We start from the raw sequence: 21,816 nt of genomic DNA, 5'->3' as shown, positions 1-21,816 counted from the left end.
GGAGTATTCATTTAACCATCATTGTCTTGTTACAGACTGAATACAAATATGATTACATTAAGGGAGAAGTGAGACACTGCTGTTGTCTTCACTATTTTTGGTTCAACCACAACTGAAGAGAAGCAGTGCCAGCCCCCATTTTGCCAATTGGGCGCTACTGTTCACCTGCATTTCAGGATAAGATTTGCATGAGAGCCTGCATCAAGTAGATTGACAACCATGATATGTATCCCTATAAGGATGCCTGTTAGTGTGGTCGGCAGCGGATAATGGCCTGGTCTTGCATATAACTACCCTGTTGAAAAGTGGCAGCTTAAAGGAATTGTTGGGTTAACCCTGCAGGCAAAGGAGCTGCAGGTAGGCCAGTCTCTTATCTGCCCCAAAATAGTAGTTGATAAATCTGAGTGCCAGGCGGCTGCTGCATTTTACCTCTCAGTTTTTAACAGAGCCTTAATAGTTCAAAGCATTTTCTAAACGTGTATGTGGTCATTCTTTTCCTATCAGTCTCAAGAGATTTTAGCTGTTGAAAGAAATTTAGTTTCAGTCCTCTTCCATATTTGCAATTTGTATTAATCTTGGAAATGTGAATCCCGCAGATGACCCATACTATAATAACGGTCATATTTCCAATGTTCTAGGTGCGTCCACCTGAAGGAAGACGGGAGCCTGAGACATTTCAAGATGCAACAGAGACTTGGAGAGATATCCCAGACCAAACTCTATTACCTCTCCCTCCCATCTTTAGCACTCAAAAAGCTTCAGAATCATTCAGTCCCATTGCTTCACCATCACCAAATCTGATTTTAGAAGAACCACCATTTCGTCAAAAAGAGCCATTCCTGGAAGCTATTGGTCACAGAGGTATGTGCTACTCAACATATTTGGGAAATCTGATGAATCTAAATATTATTTCAATATTGCCTAACTTGTCAATGTCTCTTTCTCACTTCTCCCTTCTCCGAGCCTTCTTTTACTCTCGTTTCTCCCGCCTTTTAGCCTTTCCATTGCCTCTATACAAATGTTGTCTCACCTCTGCAGTTACTCATTACTTCCTTTGGTCTCTGTCTGTCACTGGTCTCCAAGACTCATTCTTCCAGGTTTTATCCCTCATCTCTTATCACACTCAGCATTCCCTCTCTCTTGCTAATTTTTGCTTTCTGACTCCTATTTCCTAATATGTTACAAGTGTTCCTCTTTTGGAATACTCCTAGTCAAAATCTATATTAACATTAATGGTGTGGCATTGCTCTGAACATTCGCCTGACCAAGCTCCACTGATTTCTGTGTGTCAATTTCCATGTAACATCCCTTAGGTTATAGCAGGATATCATGGCCTAAATGGCTCAATGCTGCATCAATTTACATTCCTTTGAGCATGACCACATATCTCTGTAGACTCCAGGTACCTTGGTTATGCCAAATAATGCTCATCTTTCTCCTAGATAGGTTTTATCTGATCCCTTGACCATAAGTACATGTTTCCAAGCAGTGAGTCTTGTCCTCAACACTCTTCAATGAACATATTTTGCACCTTTGTGTACTTCATCGCAGTCTCTCTCCGCTTGGACCCTCATTACGAGTAGGGTGGGAGATGTTGACGTAAATATTCCACAGGGTGCAATCTGGTACCCTGGGGATCAGACTATATCAGGTGTCATAATTACCTCTAATTCCCCACTGAAAATAGGGACTAATAAGGGGTGAGGTACAGGGTGAACAGCGCAAGTGCATTTTGAGTGCAAAGTGATCACTGTGACTGCAGAGTGTACTGTGTTTTCATGTGACAGCAGGGTAAGTAGAGGGAGAACAGTGTGAGTTCATGGGGAATGGCATAAGTGCTGTGTTGTCATTGTGAGTGCAGGGTAAATGGTATGAGTACATGGTGATCAGTGTGAGTGCATTGTGATCACTGTAAGTGCAGGGTGAATGTGAAAGTGAATGAGGAGTGAGCTGTCTGAATGCAGGGTGCTTTCCCAGACACTTGAAGTAACTCAGCATGTTATTGAGGGCTGGCGTAGGGTTTCAGATACAAGTTAAACTATTGCTATTATGGTATTATCCAGGGACAGGGCCAGGCTGGCCCGAGCGGGCTTCGGGCGTTTTCTCGGTGGGCTAGAAAGGTTAGGGCCCGTTTTGGACCGGTGGGGGCAGAGGGAGCCAGTTTTGCAGCAGTGCTGCAATATCGCACCCTGTGCCAAAAGCATCTGCAGTGTTTTCCACATGCACCCTCCCATGCGCCCCCTCCCTCGCGGCCGGTCTGACTCAATTGCCAAGGCTGGTTTGCGTTCCCAGTCCGGCCCTCTTCAGGGATCGAGGGTGGAGGAAATAAATATTGAGCTCATCCTGCAACAAACTTCCAGTCCTGTGATTAGGGTTGCCAGCTCATTATATTGATGTCCCAGACGATACTAAAATAAGCAGTCAGCTAAAGCTTATCTTCAGCACTTATCTGTGCATACTTGGAGCAGCATATACAAATAGCAAGCATTTTTAATTGTGTTCTAGGACTGCCTTAATGATCCATGACTGATAATGAAAGGGAACAAAGACAGAAAAGTTACATTACAAATGAATACATACTTTTTCATATAGAATCCTATTTAGCGTCAAGACGAGGACTTTGCAGGCTCTTTAAACAAAAAATGGCTGCCATTTTTCTTTTGGCAACCCTACTTTATATTCCTTTTCATGAAATGCGTTCTCACACTAAGGCAGAGGGGAGGCCTAGGGGGTGCAGGAACCAGAAAAAAACTAAGCCTCGAGAACCACTCTACAAAGGGATGTAAATATGCAAAAGGTCTTTAAAGGCCTGTGAAAAGTGACTCCAGACACTGCCCAGTCGAGCCCACCGCAGCTCGAGCTGCTGCAGCCCGGGCTGAGACACACGACGGCGGGGGCTGAAGTCCTTTCAGCCCTATGGGCATTGGCGCCTGACTGCAGTATCTGTTTGTTTCCACCAGCGAGCAGCCACTTCCACATGCAGGAAGTGACTTATCCTCACCTGGTGATTCCGGTCCATACATGTCATCATTCTAAAAGAGAAATCTGTATCCTACAATGCTGGAATGAAAACCAGAAATAGAGTAAGGCATTCGCCTCTAGCCGCTACAACGACAGCTTATGCTGATGGCAAGTGATGCTGTTGTCTCCATATGAAGACGATCTGAATGCAAAAAGCCAACACGGTTCGCTTGCAAAAGCGCTCTGTGGAGCGTGATCCTAACAGTTGGCTTCAAAGCTGGCATTGGCCACAGGCTAGCCCGAGTGTTTGGATACACGGGTGGGAATATTTGTACAGTAGATGATGAGTACCTTATTGGGTAAAGCACAAGCCAGGAAGTTACTCAACACCAATACTTGCCAGAGTCTGCCTATCTATCCTCGCAACATGGGAGCCCTCAGGATTCTTATATACAGTAGATTGTTTGCACATTAACAGATGTGGTGGTGATCAGGCCATTCGCCGAGTTCATTGCAGAGAAGAATAAGAGCAGCATCTGTCCTGCTGAATTAAACACCCCAAAAGCAGCTGGCAAATTTTTCCAAAAAGGAATTAGAATCACTTTGTTATAATTCAGGTTAAAATGCTGCGTCCAAGATTCCGTAGAAAGATGCACATATTCTCTCCTTCCTGTAATAATATATTGTGTGGGGGGAAATCAACATTCCCATAAATATCTACTTTCTTCTGATCACTTTTTCTTTTCAGAAAACATTGAAGCCAGTTCCAGTTTTTCTTGTTTAAGCTTCAGCTGCAATCATGCTCTGTGGCCTGCCTTCCACCTGGTCTGTTGGCTCTGGCAGCAGGCATTGTCGCGTGCAATAGCTTATAAAAGTTGAGCAGCTGCTCATTTATGTATTACAGGTAATTAGAGATGTCACAACTCGCCTGTAATTAGGAAATTAGAGACAGGCTTGTATGCACAAATTACAAGATACCTTGTGTCATAAAGCACTTATGGAAATTGATGTTTGTCATATAATTCTGGGAATCCTCCTGGGAATCGCTGTAAATTTCTAAAATGACAGGACGCTTACAAGAGAAGATTCTTCACACTGTGAATCAGGGCTCTATTAATCTCTTACATAGACACGGGAGATAATTGCGACACGCTTAAAGTGGACATTCATATATAGCATTTACCACAATATGGGAAATGCAGAAGCCATATGCAAGGAATCCATGGCAGGTGGTACTGGGCCCAAATGTAACCCTTTGCCACAGGTGTCCTGAAGCCACCTATTTTGAGGAGACCTCAACTGGGAACTAAGTACCCTTTTTAGGTCTCGTCTGATTCAGCGCTTGCGCTGATCTGGCCGAGACATTTTGTAAACAGGCTTTTTCAAAGTGCTGCCGTGGCCTAAAGCTACAGTGCACGTGAACGTGCACGCGCGCCCTCCGTTGCACACGATCGTAATCGCGTTTGCGATCACTTTCACTTTCGCGGCCGCGTTGCCAAAGCTTGTTTTTAATTTCTCATGGTGACTGGCCCTTTTACTCCGGTTGTTACACGGTACTGTGCTTAAGTCAGTCAACACTATTTTCTTTATAGAGTTTCACTAACTGCAGGCACAACATGCTTTATTACATTCAATGCACAATGCGCGCGTTCACTTTTCAAGCAGCCAGGACACAGGCTTGAACCTGGCTCCCCAGCTGCAAAGTCGGCGGCTCTGTAAGGCCACAATTTCTCCCGCGCTTCATGTCGCACTTTGACTCATTTTAAGTGCTGTACATATCCAGCCTTAGTATCACCGAATGCAATCAATTTATTTTAAAGCGCTCGAACGACTTTTGGACGGTGGGGCTGGAATCAGCTCAATTACATCTCAGACAGCAGCTTGAGTGGTTGTTTTTAGTGTGAAGTGTGGCGTTCTGCTGAGCTGTTGTGAAAAGCTTAACAGGTGTGACGTCATGTACAAACCGCACCACAACAATTTAAGCAGAGTCATAATCAGGGTCACTGGAAGCATGCGACAGGAGAGGAATTCATTATGCTGACTGAATTACGAGGCAAGAAAAGGCAAATTATGCAGCGTAATTCGGAACATTTTGTGAGAGGATTACTTCATCATTTTTTATTTTTTACCCTTGTAAGCACTGTTTTAGCAAAGTTTTCAGTTTATTAGTACCACTTTCATACTCAAATTCAAGCTTGTTTTACTTTGCTTCCATTTCTGTTACGTTTTTTCTGCCTTAGTTCTTTTTTCATTTCTGTTTTTATCTTTCTTTTCATCTTCCTTTCCTTCAGTCTTGGTTTTCAATCTTTCTTTGTGAACTTCCTTTTATCATTTAATTCCTTCTTTCATGTTCCTACGTTTCCATTTTCGTTTTCATCTCTCAATACTTCTTATTTCTGCCTTTTACACCATTATTTCCTTAATTTCTCCTTCATTTCATTGTTTTTATCATCTCTACCTATGTATTGCTGTCGATTTTGTTTTTCTCTTCCTCTCTTTCTTGCACACTTTCTGTTTGCTACCCCTTTAATTTACGCTTTTCTGTTAAATGTATTGATGTATTGATTTCTCCTGTACTCTCTGTCTCTCTTTTGGTGTCTGTGGTTTCTATAGAATTGCTAGGCCCTCGGCCCTTTCGTGTTATCTGAGTATTTATGTGCTTCTGTCTGAGTTTCTCTTGGACTAAAGGCAAAGAGGCCATAGAGACTACATAATTAATTTAATTTAATGATGATATTTCCCAATCATTTATCAGGGGCCCCTTTGAAGGTGGTGGGAGCTCTGGGCAAATGCCCACTTTGCCCATGCCTCAAAACGGCTCTTATGATTGGAAGCAGATTTAGTCTATAGCTCTAAGTCACTTAACTGCCAATGATGTTCTGAACTCTGATTGCTGACTGCCATCTTGCCTTGTTTCTAAAAGTCTATGCTGGCGCTGCCTTCAGACACCCTTTGCCAGCCTGGCAGCAGTGACATTCCTCTTGTGATAACAGTTTATGACTTTTATGGTGGTAAAAAAAAAAGTAAAATTAGCAATGAGTCCCCAACGCTGCGAAAAAAAACTCTTAACACATCAGGGTATTACTATCTTGTTTTGCAGAAACAACCACACTACTCTGAGAGTCTATTTCAATAAAATGTAAAAAATGATGGACAGCTTATTTGCTCTGAAAAAAACCTGCTAGAGTTGTGGGGGGCTCCAATTCATACGAGGACCTCTGCCTCTATGCAAAGAATAATGATTTATGAAAAAATCATCCCTTTGGCAATTTTTGAAGCATGGTTTAACGTTATATTTTGATTAGATTACATGTAAGAATAAGAGGAAAAATAGAAAAAAAGAGATAGGATATTTTGATGAGATTCAACCAATGTCTACACAAATAGAAATATGATGTAGCGAAATATGCCTCCCTTTCTAAAACACTTGCAAATATCTCAGATGCTTGCATCAAATGTTTACACATATAGAACGTCAAGTTCACAGTCAAAGACAATATCTAGTTTAAAAGGCTCATGGGCAATGGTTTAAATGAGGTACTTTGAAAAAACATGATCAAGACGAACTTCTGTGTCACTTTTGATGCAGCATTAGGATTTACCCACCAAACAGTATTATCTACCAACAATTTACAGACAAAATGTAATAGAGAACGATTCTCTTTGGACTTACTGTTTTTAGGATTCTACATCAATTCATCAAAACAATACGCATATTTAAGCTTCCATACCCATATTGTTTCCCAAGTTTTACTCAGAGACCATTTATATGGAGGGATTTATTGACGGCTAACAGAAACAAGCATTTGCAATGCAATAGGTCTCGCATTTACGCGAGTTTGAGCGATTGACATTGCAAATGACAATGGCTTTTATTTTTGTTTCCGTTTTTAAAACCAAAATAAAAGGCATTGTCATTTACAATACCAATAGCCTAAACTCCTGTAAATGCGAGACCTATTGCATTGCAAATGCTTGTTTTAGCACTTGACTCTGGATAGCAATACAAAGCAGTCCAAGGCTTAAACAGGGGAGATGCTGTGGGCTAGAGACGCGGAGTTCAGCAACAAACAACGCATGATGATGCAATGTCCAGTCAGTGAATTTTCTTTAAAAAACAGAAAAGTACTTTATTGCCACACAAGTTAAATATTAGCAAATTGATATGTAAAAGAATTAAGGTGGAAATGCATATGGTGACACTCTCTAAAGGGTCTCACAAGCACGAGAGCGCATACACTAAAGAAAGATCCCACAGGCCAAGTGACCACCTAAATGTACCCTGAATCACCTGCCCTAGAGGCAACTGTACGAACTTGCCCCAGCAAGCCAGGAACCATAAAACCACAATAACCCTGTATGCCTCACACAACATGATGGTTACTTTTTGAAAAGTCAAGCCTGGGTTTGTCAGGGTGTCACACAATAATTAAAGGCCAAATGTACATTTAAAAAAATGCAAATCATTATGGAATCACATTTCAGGACCGTACCACCTCTCAATGTCATAAAAGCATATGCAATGATTTACCGTCAGCTGTCTGCATGTCAAAAAGGTTTCCAGTTTTCAATATAGCGCAGCTTATGATGGTTTTTTACCATCCACTTAGCTGCAAAGCAACCACAGTGTCTAGCAACAAAGGTTTATGCAAACCACACCATAAAAGGAAAGTCGCACCTCCTAAAGTGCAATGAGTAAATTGTCCCGGGATTATCCTTTTTGGGCCCCAGGGGTCTGGGGTGACTGAAACAGAAATTATTTGGAGCTCATTGTGGGCAGCCCCCCCAAGTACAACTAACTTACATGGTGCCACTGTCCTCTTCTGTGAACCTCCAGACTAATATGCAATTTTTTGTCATCGCCCTGCTGGCTAATGGGGCTGAGCCAGCCATTACACACCCTTTAAAAAGTTGCTGTGGCCCCTCAGCTTTTCCATATTATTTTCCTTTCTTGAGACTCTTGTGGTGTATTTTCTTTCATTTCCAGGTGCTGCGGTCTTAACTGGGATACACGCCAAACATGTGAATGGGGCTCCCAGGGAGCCCCATAGCCCCACAGCCCTCGAGATCCTGCCTGGATCCAAACCTGGCTGGTAAAGCTTTTGAGTGCTATGCTAGAGCCGACTTACTTCTTCTCCAACCTACGGTCAGTGTGGCTGGGAACTGCTGTACACTCACTCCAGACACAGACATGGGGAGTGAGTGAGGCACGCCAATGCTCCCGGAGCTCTGGCTCTCCCCAGGAGGTTCTGTAAGCGGAGCACAATATCACCCCACAATGCCCATGGGACACTGGCCCTCTTCAGGGGAAATGAGCATGCTGTGGGAGCTCCTGTGAGTGAAGTGCAGTGGCACTCCACAATACATCCGGATCACTTTCCCTTTTCGTAGGTGAAACTGGAACATGGGGACGCCCACATTCTCTCCTTGAAATGGCACACGCCCCCTAGGTAGCACGTAGCCCTATGGGCTCTGATGCACTTGAAGTAAATCCCGTTTAGTATTTCCGTAATCTGGTGTTGTCTTGGAGTGTTGCTCACAATCAGCAATTGCAAAGCAGGGTATATCTAGCCACAATGGACCATTTGCATTTTTTTATGTTTTGCTCCTAGTGGTATGCTCCATTCACCAGGAGTTTTGGATTTTATATTCCTGGCTCTAAAGTGCTTCAGATTTGTAGAGTATATTTTTTGTAACTGCTCTATCTCCAATGAGGGTAGAGCTCAGGGCCAGTGCACCTGGAATGAACAAATCTGGAGACCCGGCACAACGCAAATAAATGCACCTGCTTTATAGAAAAAAATACTGGGTGTTCCGCCTCCAAACCTACATAATGGGTTTCAATGATGATATCCCTTGGAGTGAACTTGATTAACATTAGTCACTCCAGAATATCTTGTAGCCATCCCATACAGGTGGATTGATATAACACACACTTACATCTTTTTTACGGCTTGTATTGGACCTTCATTAACATATATTCCTCCCTTTCAAGATTGTTTTGGAACTCGTTTTTTCTGAGTCCCTTGTGGATATAACATACTCTGGTTCTTTATTAGATCAGTCACCTTTAAATGTATACGTATATTGTGACTTGTAACACTCCAACATGTTCAACGCTTAGCCGTGCCGATCCCTTTGCTACCCTTCTAGCTGTCGAGTCCCTCCACAGTATGCTACAGTGACGGGCGCATGCTGTAGCGTGCCACTCGCACACAAGAGGATGCACGGCTGACACAGGATACTATGGCGCAAACAACAGATATTTTAGCCACGACCTCCCCTTAGTGAGGTCAGCCGGCAATTACCATGCTCAACGCTCTGAATACATCTTCCCCTTTTTTTGGACTCTCTAAATTTGGGGCTTAATGTTGGCTATACTTTGTCGGTTTCCAGAGACCACACACAGCACGGTTTTCCCTTCAAAACACAAGGGACCTAATTAATACTCAATAAGGGTAAGACATAGTGGATGTTTCTCTTGCTGACCTCCACAGTGTGGGGGGGGGTCCAACATTTGTTAATTTCATGTTTGTCTTGTCCAGTGTGTCACTACTGATTGTACCATGCACAGGGGGCACATTCCACAATTACCCTGATATGCATCCATGTTGAATGCTAAAACACTACTTTTAAATAATGCACTTACAATGGTAAGACTTGACGGAGATGCCTAAAATCATATGCCTCTCTCCCAATTTTTTTTCAGATCGGATTTCTGTACCCTCTCTTCATTATGGTTCCATAATGAGACATTGACTTAACTACACTTCACAAGTGATTTATTCAGATTGGGCACTTTACCATTTTGAACACCTGTCCCAATCCTTTGTAAAATAGAAAATGTGACAGTCCTGAAGAATTGCCACAGATCATTTATACCTTCATTCAAGGCAAGACAATTTTTGACCCTGACCGTATTTAACTTTATAAATAACAAGCATTGAAAATGCAATAGGTCTCGCCTTTGATAAAGTTAAAGCCATTTGCTTTGCTAATGGTATTGTATAGCAAAACAAATGGCTTTAACTTAATGAAAGGCGAGACCTATTGCATTTTTAATGCTTGTTTTTAATCATATCTCATTGATCCAGAGAAAGAGAGAAAAAGCACAAAAACGAGATAGATGAAGAGAAAGAATAGAGGGAGAATGACTCGGTGAAAAAAGGAACCAAAACAAGAGAGACAAAGTGCCAGGAGGTGTCTGGTGGCGCACGGAAGAGTATTGGCATTGACTCAAAATGACAGCCTTTGTGTCTGGCTGGAGGAGCTTGACTAAGGATGGCTGCAGGTGTCTGAGCAAGTCTTTGGCCTCAGCAGACACTCTTTTACCATTTAAGCGCTGCATTTTGCGACCTCCGTCTTTCTGCTCCTCCTTGATTGACAAGTTGACAACTTAAACGAACAGAGATTGTGGATCGACTCCTATATTTTTATTTCCCTCAACCATTTGACTAAGTGGTAATTCTTGAATCAGGTCTGACTGTGGCCAATTCTCTCTACTAATGCTTCCCAAGCAAGAATTACTTCCACTAGGACACAAACTCTGTTCAGACTGCAGTGATCAGGGGAGCACTGAGTCGGTCTTTCGGAAATGCAGAGGTAAATGGGGAGTCCTACCGTAGTTGACATGCCTCGAAATTCTCCTCTTTGTGCTCTAAAATTGGCTTTATCTAAGGTAGGTTCTTCAGAGATCTGGATTTGGCCGAGCCTTGGGCCCAAACTTTGTCTGGAACCCAGCGTCCGGGCTACTGAAGGCTGGCGTGACATGCACCAAGGCTGCGCAGTTGTGATTCTACCTCATGCCTCTCTCATCCACCACCAAACACGTCCTGTCTCTTTATCTCACTGTTTTTCATCCCTGCTTTCTACCTTTGACATCGTTTTCCCTCTTTCGCTTCCTTCTCTTTTTGTGTTTTTCTCTGTCTTGCTCTGGGTCAAAATCTGTTGAGTTTAAAAAAAGAGTACGTCCCCAAAAAACAGAATGACCTGAAGCCACCATCTCAAATGAAGCTTTAATTTGGCCCAAAAATTATCGAAGCAATCCCAATGGGCTGCCTAGAGCCACCAGCAAAGTGATTGGTTAAAAAGGAGCTTACGTAAAAGATTTCCATAAAGCAAGGAATGAGGCATAGAGGTTCACTTTCTCCCTTATTGATTGATATTTATGTAGAACCTTTATCAGGCAGAAGCAGGGAAACTTCAGAGATAGCAACATTTAATGTAAGGGGATTTGAGAAAAGGGAGCGCTCTATGCCATAACATTGCTGTGTTTACAAGCTGTCCAGAGACGAGTAGCCTCAAAAAGGAGGGAACAAACAGATATGTTGGCAATCCCTGGCGATAAGGCAACTGATACAAATCAGATACTGTAGTTTAATACCCACTTTCAGGCAGAAGATTAGATCCCTCAGAGTCACTGTTGTTCCCAAAGTGGAACTGCTGACTCAGATTAACTAAAAAAAAGAGTGACGGATGAAGTCAGAGAACTACCTAAGAGATGAGCGGGTATCCGCTCAACTTTACAAGGAGGATCAACTTGATGAAAATGTCCCTTCTTCTGAAATATGGTTTTATTTCTCAGTTTATCCTCTTTTGTTTAGATTAGTGTAAGGTACAGAATGCCAAAGATATGTGTAATGTCTATCTATGGAGGGGCACAGATTAGTGTGGAAGAAATCAACCTGTGCATTAAATAAGGGTGGACGGGCCCTGCCAAACGTTCGGTTATACAGTCGGGCCCTTCAAGTCAGATATGGAGATGTGGACTTCTGCCCCACACCCCTTCTCGGAGTTTGGCTTGGACCGCTCTGCCTCAGTACCATGAGGGTCAAGGGTGGCTATTAGAAGATGCTGTGCAGCTGTTCCTGTGAGGCCAGAGGAAGACTTCCGAAGCATAGAATGAGAGAATGAGCGCCACCGACCACTAGGGGTGGCACCTGCATAATTGGTGCTCAGTTTGTTAGTAAGGTGGCCTCAGAACGAAAAGGACACTTCAATTTGAGCCCGAAATTCCTTGCTCCTCCCCCACAAATCAGTGTCCACATTTCATCATCAACTGCACCGGCGGTGCATTTTTATTGCCTTCTGTCCTAGATGAAATCAGCCCTTCTACTGTCTATCTTCCTCAGAGCCCCTGGCTTTAGCAATGTAAGAGGTGTACTGGTGGTAGCAATAGAGGTTCATGCTGTGTGCACCAGCAATGTCAAAACTTAATAAAGTCTCGACCTTCAGTTGAGAACAATACATAAGCTCGTCATTCCCTGGTAGTGCCTCAAGAATCTGGAACTCTCTGCCTCCCTCACTCCCTCCCTCCCTCCGCCCAACAACCTGACTAGTCACCTGCAAAGAGGACCTCAAGCTCCTTCCATGTGACAGACACCTTGGGCAATCCCTCATGGCCATACTTCAGTGCTCTCTCCACCAGGATCTGAACTACCTTTGTTGTGTGACCCCACAGTCTAAAGCTTTAACTGTGTACAACCTTTGACCAACTGCTGTAATTGTCTCTTGTGGTAACTCCTGCACACATCCACCAAAACTAACGTTCACGTTTAATCACTGCAACTGGAACCCGCTGTACCCATGTATCCTGCTACTGTTGTAATGCGCTCTGATGCCTTCGAGCCATGTCTGTGCTATATAAAACTGCCAGACTAAAATAAATACATTCAGAACACAAATGAAGTGGCCTTGAGGGTGGTGCGCGTTGCAAACAGCCAGGCTGCTATCGTGTGCTCACTGCCTCTGCTTCAGCAGTGACGTTGTATGTATTGTTTTCACTATGGTTGAGTTCCTTCCAGAGTGGACACCTGTCCCTGCCAGTGCAGGTGTTACAGTGTACGCTGTACTATGCTGTTCTTTCTAGGGCACAAGCATGGCACCTTTGACACTTGTATAGTGTAGCGATTCCACTTGGTAGTGAAACAGCTGCTCCCTTCAAGCTTACTGTGCCACGCATACGCTCTGCACGTGAAGAGTACTGTGAAAGGATATTTTATCCTTTGTTATACTAACTTTGGCTTTAAGTACGTTTCTATCTATTTATGATGTATTGTATCTGCATTTGCACTTTTATGGCCCTGGTGGGCGAAATAAAGTTCTTTGGAGTGACTGGCTCTGCACGTGAAGAGGACTGTGCTGCACATGTACACTAGGTGTGTTTGCACACGGGAGCAGGCGTGGCTTCAGGTTTGGTGCACTTGAGCCGGGGTCAGCCGGAAGAGCAGATGCTAAAATTGCTACAGCCCCATCACGTAACGCCAGATGCAGAGTCCTAGAGCAGAGCACAAGAGTCTGTGGGCACTGGATGACCGGGGAGGGGGGCTGAGACTCAATGGCGTTACCAGCTCTTGCGATGTCAGTACATATAACCGGTTGTGCACATGATGCGGGGGCACTGCTTCCTCAGGGTGGACAGCCAACAGCCGCTGGGCAAGAGTTCCTAAAAGTAAATAAAATGGACAGTCTGTGTCCATAATGTCACCTCACCTCCACCTCCTATCTGTGGGCAGCCTCATTAGGAAAAGCAGACAATCAAGGTTCACAACCGGAGGAAGACGAACGAATGGCGCAGTTTTATGTCAGACGACAGTCGCGCCCACTGATAAAAAATACACTCCGTATCTACAGCCACCACTTTAACAACAAGTTATCGCTGTGAGAGTCGTGCGTTCTGCTCAAACACCGCTATCGCGGACAGGAGAAGTGCGTGTGTGTGCACATAGCCTGTCTGGGCGCGTGCCATCTCCTGTCTCCCTTCGCTAGCAAAAGCTAGCAAAACCGACGACTATAGGTCTGGCCAAGGTGAGCAGCGCATGCGCTGCATCGCTAGGCGAGACCTAAAAAGGAACTTTATTTCCTGTTTAGTTTTACGCTGTTTTTAAACTTGACAAGAACCATTATTATAATTAAGTACTGGTATTGTGGCCCTGAGTCGATTTTAACATTTCACTCACTTCCCTTCCAATCTACACCTTTCAAATACCCTCACTATAGGCTTGCTATGGCATATCATTCTATAAGGTCTCCACTGAAGAGTCTCCTCAAGGGGCCCCTTGGGCTTTGCAGCACCAGCCCAATGAGGAGCTACCCAATGATGAAGCATGCCACTCATTTGGGTGGGTGAGGGCTCTTGCTCCTGAATATTCACATTCCACCAACCACCACTGCCATGGGTATACACTAGTGGTGTTCCCCTTTATGACACATTTAGGAATTGCATACTCCTTGAATATTGACACGGTCAGAGTGTACCTCCACTCCAAAGAGGAGTTCATCCACGTAGGGCCCATCTGTCCTTGTCCTCTCAGGTTTCAGGGTTTTTCAGAATTCTTCCTCTGTCATGATGTTTAAAATTAAAGGTGGAGAGTTCTAGAAAGTGGACCACTCTTCTTAATCCAAAGATGTCACATCATGTCTTCACCCCTATTTTAACCAACTGCACTGAGTTTTGGGGGCTTTCAAAAAAATGGTAAATTGAAGCTTTGGTCAGCCACAGCACTTCAAAAGACTTTAGCTTTACCCCAACTGACACAGCAAGCTGGTTCCTTGAATCAAAAAATTCAAAAGAGCCTTTCCTGTGAGTAGGACCATGGGTCTGGCTAACAGACATGTCAGTAATTAGGGGTTAATAAGCCCATACTGATTTCTCTCCTACTCTTTTCCTCTCCCAGAAGCAGGCTAATCCTCTCCAAATGGGTCTATTGTCTGGACTAGGCTTAGTCCTACCTGGTGGCCAGCACTGTAATTAACTTGGCCCAGTAGGGTAGTTCATAGCTTGAAACCCATTATGGATTGACTCAGGAAAATACTGCAACACCCAGAGTACATGAAGGAGTGTAAATATGGCCAAGTCAATATTAAATTTGCACTTGGGAGTTTTTTTTATAGCTATAGAAACAGTTGTTAATCTTTGCTCCATGTGGAGCCAATGCGGAGTTCATATGTTGGTGCAGCTTTCACCTACAGTATGAATACAGCAAAGCACTAAAAACTTACAATGAAGTACTACAAACTCAAAGTAAAGCAATACAGACTCACATTACAGCCGAAATTAAATGAGGATATTTCTTTTTGAATGCGCAATTAAATAATATTTAAAGGTCCAATCTGAAATAAGCTACCTGCACACAGAGACCGAACTGAATTAGATAGTAGTCTCACTCACTCAGCCCATGCACGGGTGCACACATGCACGTAGGTTGTCAAACCAGCGCAGAGCCTACCACCCCAGCTGTGCAGCACCGGACCTTATTTTAGAAGGCAGACACTGGCGTATAGCACTCAAGTCCATCTTAGCAGAGCTTACACTGAGTGAGACACAGTTAGTAGAACTCACTCTCAACAGAGGTTAAAAAATCGGGTGGTCCAAAGTCACAACTTTAGGATAGTTCATCCGGTCAGAACTGAATTCGTCGAACCATATTTTAAAATTTGTGTTTTTCCCAGTTAGTTCCATAGCATCTGCAATGCCCCATTTCCCTGTTAGCGTATTTACCAGGTGTTCTATGTGTACTCTAGCCGGGGATGAGTTTATGACTGACCAGCTTATACTGCATCCAGAAAATCTGATATAACACACCAGACAAGTCAACTGGAATTGCCGTATGGAGTCATCTGATGGAACATAAACTGTTTAATGTTTGCAATTCTTGTGCCCACAGCCAATCTTCTAGGTGAAAACTTATTCTATTCGCGTTAAGAATGCGTGATGACTTTGAGTTGGTTGAGGAAATGTTGGTCATGATTTGCTGCAGAAGCGCTTGTTCATTAGGTTTGAAGGTGATCCTTTGTCACTACTTAGCCATCTGACCCTACCAGAGCCCGAGTCAAGTTGAAGAGCATGAGTAACCATGTCAAGACGATCAGTGTAGAACAGACTCTGGTGGGTTCAGACTGACTGCACTCATGGCCCGGTGCCAAAAAGCCAAAGTTGTATTGCATGTGCGTTCAGGCAGTAATGTTGGCTCAGTACTGTAACTATTTGTGTGGTTTGTTCTGTGCTGCTCTAAATTTCCATGCCTCCATCTTCTTCAAGCACTACAGAATAGTTATTTTTCTTCACCAGCTGATGATGCCATTATGTTGACCCGTATGCGGTGCTACTTATGGCCTGATGTCCTTCCTCAGGAAAGATAGTTAAATAGTTAGCCTGTGTTTCCTGTATTTTACCAGCCCACCTTTTGATATTAAACAAGATGATGTAAACTGATAAAGGCATCCCCACACAGTGAGGGGCACATTTATAGGGGGAGTTGTGTCACTCTTCCATCACGCAACATGGTGCATGTGCGACACAAGTCCAAAATGTGATTTATGATGCCATGCAGGGCCACCTTGCATGGCCCTGAGGGGCTTCATCAACCAGGGGTAATACAACACAACGCACATCGCTGCCTTGTGATACTGTGCCTTGGGAAGGCATTCCATGGGTGGAGCCTGGATGTTCCCACACAACTCCCATGGATTTTGGCGCATTCTCAGATTCTCAAAAAGTGGTAGACCTGGGAATGCACCAAAATGCTACACCTTCCCAGGGGAGACATGCCAAAGGAGCAATATCTTTTTTTCTCCTCGCTACCTCCTCTTTCTATGTGAGCTGCATTCTGAAGCACACATAGAAAGGGGAATATGCCCCTCAGGATTGTTTTTGTGCAGGAAGTTGCCCGTTCCTGCACAAAACAATCCTTCTTACAATGCAGGCACTAATTCACGATGGTACATGGGTGCGTGCGTTGGTGCTAAGCAGCCAAAACGGTGCCTGCGCAGGAACAAAAGCAGGATTGTGCTGCATTCTTTTAAATACGGTGCATTCCTTCCCTTTCCCTGTCATGCAGCGCAGCAAGCTGACTTACTGCACTGCGCTGCGTGACTGCGTACCTCTCAGTTTTTAATGTGAACCCTAATGTAGCACCTGAAGTTGTTAATGTAGTTCAAAAAAATCTGTTAAAGGTTGAAATCACCAGTGTCACAGCTGCTCATGTCTGTGTCTTGCTGCTTCTATGCGCTTCAGCTCAGGGTAGCATTTAACTGTTTAGATTTGTAGCTTACCCTGCAGGGAGTACAATGATCCTTCAACTCGTGATTCACTCAACTGCATATAAAAACAGGATATGCATAAGGAGTTCAGTGGGAAGGGTGATCTCTTCAGAATAAGACATTTACAGATAATTCGGAGAGCCGAGATCCAGTGCCTTGTCTACAAGCCTCATCTGATGGAAGCTTGCCTTCATAATGATTTCCAGATGTGCGTATTGCTCCGTGTTGAGTTAATTCATAAGATGAATGTGTCTGCAATAAAAAGGGGGTTATTTATGAAGGTTGCGCGCACGTGTGAGGATGGCGCAAAGCCACACAAAGCATTAGGGGGCATATCAGCAAGGTCCTGCGATAATTATCACTCAGCGCTCTTAGCGGGAGGATAATTATCGCAGGCTAATGCCGGATTATATCGCGGTTATAGCGTGCTATCAGCAAAGCTGATCTCCCAAGCGATAAACAGTGTGATTATCACTGGAAATCCAGCGATAATCGCACTGCGACCAGTGATATCTTGCTAATAGGGCAGGGTGGTCTCAGCCATGTAATCCACCTCCCATTGGATTACATGGCTAAATCAGATTACAAGCAGGCGTAAGGAAAGTAGCGATAACTGTGGTTATCGCTACTTTTCTTATCGCTCTGCTTGTTTGCGTGCAGCTTGATAATTGGAGAAATGTCGGTTAGCGACATTTCTCCAGTTATTTTGGCACGGAACACCCACTTTGCATCTCATTAGAGATGCAAAGCTGGGCGTTGTTGTAAGGGGCGCTAAATCAGCAAAACACGCGATAGCGTGTCTTTGCTGATAAGGCGATTAAATTATCGCCGCTTTTCGCCCGAAAACAGACGCAAAAGCGGCGATAATTTCATAGCGCCGCCTTGCTGATATTCTCCCAGGTGATTTGCCAACCATTATAAAAGCCAGTGGCTGCAGTGCAAAAATACACAGCACAGCGCAAGCATCTGAGCAACCCTTGGGAAACCTAAGCCAGGGTATAAACTGTTCTCCAGCCCAACACACACCTAGAAAAGATGTATTCCCACATCACACAGCTCCACTCAGCTATTATTTGTGGAGATGCTTCATTACATACCCCAGAGTCAAGGGATTGGCAAAGTCTGCCAGTGATAACATATTTTAAAAGTTTCAATTTCAGTAATTCGAAGCTAATATTCAGAATGATGCTGCAAACCGTAGTGACCTTTGAGCAGCCAGTAAATAAACACATCTCTTTAATAAGCAACAATCAGAGATGCTTGCTTCCCTTCCTGAAATGCATGAACCCAGTTCTTGTACCAGTGTCTAGATTATAGAATGAAAAGAGCTGGTTTTGCCGACTGTTTTTGACATTAGGATTTTTTTTTTTCTTTTTTACTGCACATGACAGTATATATGTCTTACCCACTGTTTTTAAGTTTTGACTAAGGGCAGCTTTAGCTGTGTGTTGTGGAAGACCTATTGTTAACGGTACCGATAGCTAACAGGCCTATTGTTAACAGTTGTTTGGGTCAGTCCCTTACTCATGGTTGAACAGTTTTCATGTCTATCCTACTTTCCTGCTTGGATGACTTTTCTCCTTATCCCTATGTTTGCCGCACCTTAGGAGTTTTTCATTCCCACAGTGCTTTGATTGGATGTCCTGCATCTATCTGCAGTTGACGCCAGATCTTTTATTACAATATATATGAGGGACTTTTTTCTCTCCATCTCTCTCCCTTCCTGGTCTTTCTTCTTTCCCTGTCGCTCTTTTTAATTAATCCCCATCCAAAGGCCATTTGTGCCCGACTCTAAACGTGCTTTGAATGACACCCACCATTCTATGGCTAGGAGGCTATCTTAAATGTTTTTGTTAACCATTCCAAAATAGCCACTTGCACATGCACACACATGTGCACTTGGCATATTTAAGTGTATTTAGCTTTATTTTAACAAGCCCCAAATTTGGCAGCCGCAGGTGCACAAACACCCATGGCAAACATCTTTAAATGGAGTTTCCTAAAATATAAAGAAGTATATTGAAAGATATGCCACTGCAGATGCACATACATGCATCCACAGTGGCCACCTATCAATGATTGTTCTTACACTTTAAGAAATTCCATTCAAAGATGTCCACCACAGATATGCACACCCCCACAGTGGAAATTTTTTAATGGCATCCACTGTGACCATATATGAGAAATAAGTCAAGCATTAGCAAAGCCAAAAGTTTCACACCCAGGACCCATTAGCTTTACCAATGCTTTTTTCTGTAGGTGAGTCTTGAGCTTTCGACCTCGTACATTCCCCCTTCAACCTCCCTCCTCCATGACATGCAGACATCACAGCTACGAAAGATGGAGATGAGATTGTTTGCCCATTTCCTTGACCCTGTGCTATCTGCAGCAATTGTTTTATCTTGTGTTATTGCAAGACCATGTCCTATTACGGATGGCATAGCGCTCTCCTGTAGCTGTGTACAGACTCAGAATGTGACTATCACATAACCTTAGATGACGAGGCATGTGCACCATTAGAGATCAAGACTACTTCCCTACCCATCCAAGCTCTGGCTGGGTGATCCCCCTTCCGATTACTGTGCCGGTGAGGTGAGGTAGCATGCTTATATCCCTATCTGCTTGCAAGGGGCTCATCCTGTGCTCTGTGTGCTGCAGCGATCCCTGCCAGGATCGTTGGTGCTCACATCTGTATTCCCAGCAGTTCTTTCTCGGTGCTGCATGTTAACCTCCTTATGTGCTACCTGGGATGTTCCTGCAATGCTCTCCACGATGGTCTGAACACTAATCCTCCCCATTGTGAGAAGTCTGTGCCGAGCAACACCTATTCACACCAGACCCGGACTGCCTGTTTTATTCACTGGGCATTTCCCCGATGGGCTGGAGCCTTTTGAGGTCAGTTTTTAGAGAAAGGGCTACTGCCGGTAACCAACGGGGGCCGGCACAGGTAAACGCGGTGGGGTGGGGCAGGGTGCGGCTGAGGGGAATCTGACAGGCAATGGAATAGGTATTATATATTTATTTAACTATACCTATTCTGTTGTCTGTTGACTTCCCCCCCACCCTGCCTTGCCCCCGCCCCACCGTCCCACTGCGTTTACTTGTGCTGTACCAGTGACACTTTCTTCAGCTTCCCCAGGTAATTACAGCAGACGAGAGGGCAGCTTCTGGGTGAAAGAGAGGAAAGAGAGAGAGAAAGAGGGAGAGATGAGAGAGCGAGCAGGTAGGCAGCTGGGCTGATTTGAAGGTTTTTGTCAAGGCTGCTCTTAGTTCCCAGTCCGGTCCTGCTCCACACTCATAGCCTGAAGAACCTTTCAAGGCTGCTCTAAGTTCCCCGTCCTGTCCTGCTCCACACTCTCAGCCTGAAGAACCTTTCAAGGCTGCTCTTAGTTCCCAGTCCGGTCCTGCTCCACACTCACAGCCTGAAGAACCTTTCAAGGCTGCTCTAAGTTCCCAGTCCGGTCTGCTTCACACTCACAGCCTGAAGAACCTTTCAAGGCGGCTCTTAGTTCCCAGTCCGGTCCTGCTCCACACTCACAGCCTGGAGAACCTTTCAAGGCTGCTCTAAGTTCCCAGTCCGGTCTGCTTCACACTCACAGCCTGAAGAACCTTTCAAGGCGGCTCTTAGTTCCCAGTCCGGTCCTGCTCCACACTCACAGCCTGAAGAACCTTTCAAGGCTGCTCTAAGTTCCCAGTCCGGTCTGCTTCACACTCACAGCCTGAAGAACCTTTCAAGGCTGCTCTTAGTTCCCAGTCCGGTCCTGCTCGACACACACAGCCTGAAGAACCTTTCAAGCCTGCTCTTAGTTCCCAGTCCGGTCCTGCTCCACACTCACAGCCTGAAGAACCTTTCAAGACTGCTCTTAGTGAATAACCGAATACAGACGTTCCTCTCCCGTGACCCCCCCCCCAGCCTATCAGTACTCCTTCCTCTTGATAGCTATTTGCAGGTCTGAAGTAGAGTCCCCCGGATGTAGCCTGACCCACACTTTTTGCCCTTATGCCTCGCCTTTTGTTTTTAGTTGTTATTTATGTTAAACCTATGTATCCTGCTTCCCTAGGAATATCCGGAGCCATGTACGGGGCTGGGCCCCGGGAGTCGACTACTGCCTTAACAACTGTATGATCCTTTCTGAATCTAGCGGCCGGCCCTGGTGGTTGTAGGCCCATGCTTGTAATTGATTTATTGTTCAATAAAATTTAAAAAAAAAAAAAAAAAAAAAAAAAAGACTGCTCTTAGTTACCAGTCCGGTCTTGCTTCACACTCACAGCCTGAAGAACCTTTCAAGGCTGCTCTTAGTTCCCAGTTCGGTCCTGCTCGACACACACAGCCTGAAGAACCTTTCAAGCCTGCTCTTAGTTCCCAGTCCGGTCCTGCTCCACACTCACAGCCTGAAGAACCTTTCAAGGCTGTTCTTAGTTCCCAGTCCGGTCCTGCTTCACACTCAGCCTGAAGAACCTTTCAATGCTACTCTTAGTTCCCAGTCCGGTCCTGCTCGACACACACAGCCTGAAGAGCCTTTCAAGCCTGCTCTTAGTTCCCAGTCCGGTCCTGCTCCACACTCACAGCCTGAAGAACATTTCGAGGCTGCTCTTAGTTCCCAGTCCGGTCTGCTTCACACTCATAGCCTGAAGAACCTTTCAAGCCTGCTCTTAGTTCCCAGTCCGGTCCTGCTTCACACTCACAGCCTGAAGAACCTTTCAATGCTGCTCTTAGTTACCGGTCCGGTCCTGCTCTACACTCACAGCCTGAAGAACCTTTCAAGGCTGCTCTTAGTTCCCAGTCCAGTCCTGCTTCACACTCACAGCCTGAAG

General features: G+C 44.5%; 1 protein-coding gene across 1 annotated transcript in view; it reads left to right on the top strand.

The window, feature by feature from the left end:
* COL28A1 (collagen type XXVIII alpha 1 chain) overlaps window positions 1-21,816 on the top strand; it is a 688,108-nt gene that overhangs the window by 617,103 nt on the left and 49,189 nt on the right. Inside the window, exon 34 of the mRNA XM_085630877.1 lies at window positions 639-861. Within this exon, the coding sequence (XP_085487003.1) occupies window positions 639-861 (223 nt within the window). The remainder of the gene's footprint in view (window positions 1-638; window positions 862-21,816) is intronic.

The sequence above is a fragment of the Triturus cristatus genome, chromosome 10, assembly GCF_964204655.1.
Source record: "Triturus cristatus chromosome 10, aTriCri1.1, whole genome shotgun sequence".
NCBI lineage: Eukaryota > Metazoa > Chordata > Amphibia > Caudata > Salamandridae > Triturus > Triturus cristatus.
This window is presented reverse-complemented; position numbering and strand designations above follow the sequence as displayed.